The sequence below is a fragment of the Bison bison genome, unplaced genomic scaffold, assembly GCF_000754665.1.
Source record: "Bison bison bison isolate TAMUID 2011002044 unplaced genomic scaffold, Bison_UMD1.0 scf7180017864519, whole genome shotgun sequence".
NCBI lineage: Eukaryota > Metazoa > Chordata > Mammalia > Artiodactyla > Bovidae > Bison > Bison bison.
In genome coordinates, this window is record NW_011495072.1 from 10,259,077 (window position 1) to 10,267,519 (window position 8,443).

The window sequence follows — 8,443 nt, forward strand, 5'->3', positions numbered from 1 at the left end:
CCCCCCACCCTCCTGCTTTCAGCACCTACGGCCCTGATGACCATCCCCGCCCAGAGCAGGTCTGGGGACCCCAGGCCTTGACTGTTTGGGGTGCTGAGGATTAGGTTAAAGCTGAAGCCAGCAGGGCAGTAGGGACAAAGTTTGGGTGCCCACAAAGCCTAGGCTACTAAGAAAAATCCTAATCAAAGCCCAAGGCCCCAGGGCTTAGAAGCCAGCACAGTGGATAGAGATTCCTACAAGTGGCCCCCACCCTCCCTTGGGCCCTGGGGTTTGTCCTTCTGGTTTGCCCTACTTCTCCCAGGATGAGGTTGCCCCCAGGACAGCCTCATCCTATTCCAAAGGGCCGGGTGGTCTAAATGTACAACCTGTTCTGTCCATCTAGACCTCGCCACTTATCACCAACCTGCCGAGTTGCCAAGAGGGAGGAGGAGAGCTGGGTGAAGCCAGGCTCCTCTCTGGAGATGCATACCTGGCTGGTATAGGCGGAGGGGGTCAGTGGGTACATTTTGCCATTGATCTCAAAGACCACAGTGGGCATGTAGCTCAGGTTGTCGCAGTCGATGTCAAACTAAAGAACAGAGGGAGGGAAGTCCTCTTAGAAGGGCCATGGGTGCGATCTGACTGCCAGAGGAAGTCAGAGGAAGTGTGATCTGACTGCCAGAGGAAGTTCCAGGCAGGACCCCTTGCTCTGCACTGGAGCTGAACAGAGAGGAGGATCTGCTATTCAGAGGATCCCAGGGAAGTTCTTGGATCTCAAGGGAGTCGCACTGATGGGGACCACGTGTCATCCAGCCCAGGGACAGACACCAGCTGGAGACAAGGGGGGGTTGGGCTCGATGTTTCCCTCCAAGCCCAGCCAGAGCTCCCAAGGACACTGGGAGCACTTAGCTGACAGGGAGAAAGCAGGGAGACTCATGGGTGGAGGGCATAGCAAAGCTCAGAGAGTCAGGGATGTGTGACCCTCTCTGGGGACAGAAGGTCAGACTGCTGTCACTGTGTGAGACATAGGAGCCCCAATGCCAAGTAGCCAAAGCTAGAAGAGCCAGGTCATCATGAAGCCCACCCCTGCCCCCGCTGCAGGAGAGCAGGCCCCTCATCATTTCCCTTTGTCACTGCTTCCATGTGCAAAGGGGGTTCCCTCTCCAGAGGTTCTGGGGAGGTGGGGATAAGGGTCTGGGCTCACCTCGCCGTACTGGTTCTGTGTGGCTCCAATGGCCTGCTGGATGTTGAGGATGTCGCTGCTGGGCCCGACCAGCTTGGAGGTGCCCGTGTCCAGGATGGCCTGACAGCCACCCTCACAGGCCACAACCACACCGCTGATGGTGACACTGCAGAGGGGAGACGGGGTGGCCTTGCAGTGGTCCAGCATCCAGCCCTCCCTCCTTGGACCCCTTCTAGCCTCCCCTGCCAAGAACCTTGGCAGAAAGGAAGCCTAGCCATCCCAGGTCTTTTCTTTGGATCCCTTCCTGGAGCCACCATAACTTCCTGAACTCAGAGGAAAAAAACCCAAATCACTTTCTCCCAACTCAGCAGTGGCTAAATGGAGGCCACCTGACCTTCTCTGGGACAGAAGAGTCAATGAAACAACAAAGTTACATGCACTAAGAGAGAAGGTAGGAGGAGCACCGCACGCTTTGCCCAAAGATCTGGTTTCCAGTTTTCTCCTGCCACGTCCTTGCTGCAGGTTCCCCAACCTTCCTGCACTCAGGCTTCTCATCTGCAAAATGGGTCCATTAGCGCCCCTTGACTTCCTTGACTTCCCCAGGGGATGGTCATGAGGTTCAAACTCGATGTTAGTAAATTGCAAAATGAAGATAATCATGGCACCGCTCTACAGGATTTCAGTGAGGAGCAAATGAAGCAGTCACATTCTCGCCCAGCACAATGCCTGGCAGATAGTAGTGCTGGAAAAGCACAGTGCCCATGTTAAGCTGCTTCAGTTGTGTCTGACTCTTTACAACCCTGTGGACTGCAGCTCACCATGCTCCTCTGGCTATGGGATTCTCAGGCAAGAGTACTGGAGTGAGTTGTCATTTCCTCTCCAAGGGATCTTTCTGACCCGGAGATAGAACCCACATCTCATGTCTCCTGCAGAGGCAGGTGGATTGTTTATCACTAGCGCCACCTGGGAAGCCCCAGATAAGGCTTCCCTGGTAGCTCTGCTGGTAAAGAATCCACCTGAAATGCAGGAGACTCCAGTTTGATTCCTCAGTCTGGAAGATCCTCTGGAGAAGGGATAGACTACACACTCCAGTATTCTTGGGTTTCCCTGGTGGCTCAGATGGTAAAGAATCCACCTGCAATGCTGGAAACCTGGGTTCGATCCCTGGGTTGGGAAGATCCCCTGGAGCAGGGCATGCAACCCACTCCAGTATTCTTGCCTGGAGAATTCCATGGACAGAGGAGCCTGACAGGCTACAGTCCATGGGGTCACAAAGAGTTGGGACATGACTGAGCGACTAAGCACAGCACAGCACAATCTTATTAATAAAGTGTAAATGAATGGTCAGCAATCTCACTATCAAGGACCCTTGGCCTTGGAGCGTCTGATTGAGACTCGGATGGGACGAGCTACTGCGCTGCGCCCTGGATCCCCGCGGCCCCACACTGGACCGGCCTCCGGCAGGGCCTCGGCTGCCCCTCGCCCACCTGTCCACGGTGAACTGCCAGTACTGCTGCACTGTCACAGGCACCCAGTGCAGGGACCCTGTGTAGTAGGACGGGTCGATGGCCCCCAGCGTGAGCATGCTCTCCTGGCCATTCCTGAAACCAGGGAGAGGCATGTTAGCGGGCCCTGACACCATGGCTCTGAGAAGAGGTATCCCAGCCCCACACAGGGCAGAGGCGATTCAGACCCCTCCCTGCTCTTCTCCCACCCCCAACTCCCACCTCCACCCCAGAGGCTTCAGATGAGCTCTCCCAGCTCTTCTCCCAGCTGCTCCAGGCTTTTCTCTAATATCTCCTGCGTACTGAAAGGAGAACCCTGAACTCCCTCAGAGCTTGCTATAAGCGTCTGAGAATCTCAATGACATGAGTAAATGATTACTGAGGCCTATCACTTTGGAAGGAAAAAAGAGGTTAAAATCCCCTATGCAGAGATAGAGTCAAGCTTGTTTTTTTAAATGCCAGAAATGAAGGTCAAACTCTGGCCCAGTGGACTCTGGCTGCATCCACAACCATGTTGGGGCCTTTAGACAGAGGGTTAGATGTGCCTGGAAACAAGGAGAGGTGTGCTTAGATGCTGGTGTCCTTGAATTGCAGTGTCCCCGAGAGGTAGCCCCTCCTCAGTCAACGGTCCCTGCCAGGCTATGGAAGGCTGGCCCAGGCTGGGTGCAGCTCCTACCTGTCCATGTAAACCGAGAACAGGTCTTGGGCCACCAGGTGCCTGTTCATCATGTTGTCAAACACGGGTATCGAGTACTCTGAGGCGAGCGAGGGGTAGGCCATCCCCAGGATCCCGTCGAATTCGGCATAGGTGAAGACGTCTCCGGGCTCCTGGGTGCTCAGGCCTACTGTCTGCTGGATGTCGACAATGTTGGAGACCTGCAAGAGAGACAGAGTGACCTCCACCAGGGGGCCCTGCAGCCAGAGGGCCCAGAGAGGGCTCAGGTCAAGCCCGTCTTCGTCAGCCCGCCCTCCCCTCTATGGGCAGTGTAGTTATGGGCGCTTAAGAGAAACGTTTCCCTTTTCAGCTCTGTGCTGTGGTTTTGAGGGAATGGGTCTGACGAGGCAGGGGGCTGATTGACAGCAGAAGAGAGGGCACAGGCGGGGGTACAGAGAGCAGTGCTCATGGTGCAGAAATTGAGGGTGAGCTGAAAGAAGGGGATGAAACAAGGGCTGCTCCAGGGGCCCCCTGCCTGTCCGCAGCCCTTCCATTGGCTGCAGCCGGGGCGCCTCCCAGGGAAGTGCTGTGGGCGCAGCAGGATAGATAGAAAGAACATGCCCGCAGTGTGCATCTGAAAGACCTTGCTGCACATCCTTGCTTTGCCATGAGCTGTGTGACCTTGGACAAGTACTTCTCTGAGCCTTCGGGCTCACAGCAAAAAAGACTCCAGCCAGACCCCAGGAAGAACTCAAGGAAGAGCAAACTGATGAGCACCCAGGGATACTGCTTGATTTTAATTTTAGGTGGTGGGTGAGGATGGAAGGAAAGATGCTAACGTGTATTTGGCACTTACTATGTGCCGGCCATTGAATCAAGTACTTCAGGAGGCAAAGAGGGCCGAGAGCAAAGGGAGCCCTTGTCCAGAGGACACAGATGCTTTCTGACTTGAAAGGAGGCGCTGCTCTATGACTTATAAAGTGAAGTCAAATCCAGAGAGGCGGAGACATGGGTCTGACAGCAGCCACCATCACCTGCTGTGTGACTTCAAGCAAATTATCAGCTCATCTGATCCTCGGGTCCCTCGTCTGAACAATGGGGGTGAGACTAACTTCCTCAAAGGGTTGTTGCTGCTGCTAAGTCACTTCAGTCATGTCCGACTCTGTGCGACCCCATAGACGGCAGCCCACCAGGCTCCCCGGTCCCTGGGATTCTCCAGGCAAGAACACTGGAGTGGGTTGCCATTTCCTTCTCCAATGCAGGAAAGTGAAAAGTAAAAGTGAAGTCGCTCAGTCGTGTCCGACTCTTAGCGACCCCATGGACTGCAGCCTACCAGGCTCCTCCATCCATGGGATTTTCCAGGCAAGAGTACTAGAGTGAGGTGCCATTGCCTTCTCCGCAAAGGGTTGTTGAAAGAACTAAATTTAAGATGAGATCACAGTGACTATGCCAAGGTTAAGTGAAAAAGGGGTTGGGAAGATGGAAACTGGACCCAGAGAAGCCTCTCGGGTGGGAGCTGACAAGGGAAGGAAAAGGGGAAGGGAGGGAGGGACACCCTGCAGCTGCTGCTGGCTAAAACCCCTCTCAGAATGCTCTCCCGGGGGGGCCACCCACAGGGACAGGACACAAAGAGCCCCTTGGCACCAGCTGTGGCACAGCCCAGAGCCAGGCTGTCTGGGTGGGGCGGTGGCTGGTGGGGAAGGAAAGGGGAGGACGGGCTGGCCCCAGGCTCCACTCACAGTGACGGTGTCATAGCCCAGGATGCCCTGCATGCTGCCTGTCCCGTAGTGGATAGACAGGGGCTTGCCCAGGTTCTGGAAGGTGGACGACTTTCTCGGGTCGAAGCGCTGGTGGTTTTCTGGAACACAGGCTCAGGGTTAGTGGGACCCAGAGCATCTTCTCTCCACTTGACAGTGCTGCTGCTAAGCTGCTGCTAAGTCGCTTCAGTCGTGTCTGACTCTGTGCGACCCCATAGATGGCAGCCTACCAGGCTCTGCCATCCCTGGGATTCTCCAGGCAAGAACACTGGAGTGGGTTGCCATTTCCTTCTCCAATGCATGAAAGTGAAAGTGAAGTCGCTCAGTCGTGTCCGACTCTAGCAACCCCATGGACTGCAGCCTACCAGGCCCCTCCCTCCATGGGACTTTCCAGGCAAGAGTACTGGAGTGGGGTGCCATTGCCTTCTCCGCTTGACAGTGCTAACAGGGGCTAAATCCTTACCAGCTCTCGTAAGAATATGGTCTCGATACTAACCATTCTCTCTATTGAAAATAAGCAGCCAGTTCTGTCTGGATCCCACAAAGCTCAGTCAAGAAAATTATTCTTTGCTGCTCAATCCACCTCTCTGACCCCCAGTGCTACCTTCATAATGTCCAAACAGAAAGAAAAAAGGAAAGCCCTCTCTATGGTTTCCAGAGACTAGCTTATACCAGCTTTGTAATTTCCAACAAGGCTCTTTGCTTCTCTCAACCTTGGTTTCTTCACCTGGTGAATAAGGATAAAAAGAGCACTGATCTCCCAAGATGGTTGGAGAAATAAGTTACTTACATATATTTAATGTTTTCTCAGTACCTCTCATTTTATTCTCTTAGAACCGACTGGCATGCTGTGGCCCTATTTTATAGAAAGAAAAACTGAGCACCCAGGAGGGTAAGGTGTCTGTCTTGACTCCTAACAGAGCCAAAAATATAAAACAAAGCTCCCCCGTTTCTAACTGGTGCTTTATACATCAGATCTGTGATTTGCACATCTACCCAGTCTTCGGCCAGTGGGAGGGTTGAGCAAGGAGGTAGGACACAACCCAGAGTCTGGGAATGTCCAAGCCAGCTCTCCCCACAACACACAGACACATCCCACCCCAAGCCTGGCCACCCTAACCACGACTGGCAGAGCGGAGGGCTGGGCGGGGCCAGGGGTGTCACTCACTGCAGGCATTGCTCTTGCAGTAGATAGAGGGTACCCAGAAGTCAGAGGAGCCAGTGTCAAACAGCACGGTGAACTCCTGGGGCGGGGTCCCGAGGTAGATCTTCCCAAAGTACTGACTCTGAGGACAGACAGCACCGGGTCAGGCTGGGAGCACCACGTGAAGGATTGGGGAGCATTGATGCCCAGCCTGGTGCCTGTTCGGTTCTGTAGGCTCCGTGATTTCTGCCACAAATCCTGCAACCCCTGCTGGAATCACACTAGAGCAAAATGTAAGCCCTGCCTGGTAGGGAGCCTGGGCCACCTGCCAGGGACAGGGACACAGAGGTGGGACACCAGCCAGGTACAGACCCAAGACCCAAGGTGCCTCAGTCACACCTCCTTCTGGCTCTCTCTGTGTGTCAAAACTGGGGCTCAGGTCGGGGTGGGGATGACCTAGATAAGGAAACGAGGGCACCTAAGAGAAAAAGGGTGGGTTGTTTACTGAGTGACAGATGAGAGAGACAGGCTCCAGAAAAGAAGAGGGCATAGGGGGCACTCCTGTCATGTCCCAGGCAACTGACACCAGCTGCCCCCTCCCTGCCCCGGAAACCTAAGATGTGGGTTCCTTGGACCTGGAAAGTCAGGTGTGAGGCTGGATCTGGGTGCAGACCATGTGTCCCCAAGGGATGCTGTCTGCGGGCAGGTCATCCGGGCTCAGACCCTCGAAGGTGGGAGGACCAGTTTTGCAGGGCCTGCTGCTTCCTGAGAGTTACTGAGGGGTGGGAGACAGCCTCACACACCCCCACAGGGCTCTCTGGTTCCTGAAAGAGGGAAAGGGGGGCGGGGTGTCCATCACGCTGTGTGGGGATCATTACTGGAAAGCTGGCAGAACCACTCACATCCAGGTAGTTGGTCAGGGGCACGCTGGCCACCTCCCCGAAGCCGGAGTACTTGCTGCTGACGCCATACTGCTGTTTCTGCAGGAAGTCCTCCAGAAGCCCATGCTCCTTCAGCGCCTTCCTCAGAGACTTGCCTTTGTACAGAGGGATCCTGAGGAGAGGGGAAGAATTAGTGATGAAGTGGGCATCTCCCCAGGGCCACCTAGCCTCAGAGGAGCCCAGAGGCTCTGGGCCCCATAAGTTACTTCTCCATTTTTGTATCATTACCTAAAGTAAAAATTGTGTTCTACATTAGCCCATGCTGGCCTTTACCAACTGCAATGCAATCTGATATTTACAACTCCTTTCTCTTTTTTAATGGTGGTGGAGACTCAATCGATGTATTTTATAAGCCACTAATGGGCTTCCCTGGTGCCTGGACTTCCATGGTGGCTCAGACAGTAAAGAATCTGCCTACAATACAGGAGACCCAGGTTTGATCCCTAGTCAGGAAGATCCTCTGGAGAAGGAAATGGCAACTCACTTCAGTATTCTTGCCTAGAGAATTCTATGGACAGAGGAGCCTGACAGGCTACAGTCCATGGGGCTGCAAAGAGTCAGACACGACTGAGCAACTAACACACACAATGAGTTTGCAGCTCCGCTGTTTGAAAGACACTCGGCATATTCTCATTCAGTCTCCAATTCTTGCTGTGGACCTACTATGTGCCAGGCACCATATGCGGTACCAGGGACACATGAAAAATGTTGTCTCTACCCTCCAGGAGCATACTGTGTGGGGAAGAAAATGGTGTCCCCTACACTCTGGAAAAAGCTATGACTATGCTCCCACCCTTGGCCAACCCCTGTTCTCTGCTTTCTGGGCAGCCTAACATGGGTGGAATTTTTTCAGACTGTTTCTGCACAGAGCATGGTCCCCAGTGAATATGATTAGAGTTTAGATGATAGATGATGGAGGCAGATCAGCAGGAAGAGAATCAAGAAGGAAAACAGCAGAAGCTGGTTGGAGACTTGGTCTCCGGCAGCTGGTGGCTGGTCAAGGCCCTCTGAGCTTCAACTGTTGTGCAAAATGGATTATCTCTTCCTTCCCAGCCACTCTCGGGCACTGCTGTGGACGAACTGAGTGACTTAACCTCTCCAGCTCTTAGTTTCCTCTCCTGCAGAGTGGAAGACTAGAGCATGATCGTTCCCAATGTCACCCAGCTCTGAGTCACGTGGTCCTTCTCCTTGGGGCTGTTTTAAGGACAACTGGAGCCTACAGGTGTGAAAGAGCTTTGAGAGTAATAAAAGGGAAGCAGATTTAACACTCATAAAGAAA

The 8,443-nt window shown here is 53.9% G+C and overlaps 1 protein-coding gene across 1 annotated transcript in view; it reads right to left on the reverse strand.

Annotated features, from left to right (window-relative positions):
• LOC104981650 (chymosin) overlaps positions 1–8,443 on the reverse strand; it is an 11,060-nt gene that overhangs the window by 623 nt on the left and 1,994 nt on the right. The window contains exons 2-8 of the mRNA XM_010830872.1: positions 7,126–7,276; positions 6,248–6,365; positions 5,062–5,180; positions 3,344–3,543; positions 2,650–2,763; positions 1,184–1,328; positions 470–568 (exon numbers count right to left, since the gene is read on the reverse strand). Coding sequence (XP_010829174.1) covers positions 470–568; positions 1,184–1,328; positions 2,650–2,763; positions 3,344–3,543; positions 5,062–5,180; positions 6,248–6,365; positions 7,126–7,276 — 946 coding nt within the window. The remainder of the gene's footprint in view (positions 1–469; positions 569–1,183; positions 1,329–2,649; positions 2,764–3,343; positions 3,544–5,061; positions 5,181–6,247; positions 6,366–7,125; positions 7,277–8,443) is intronic.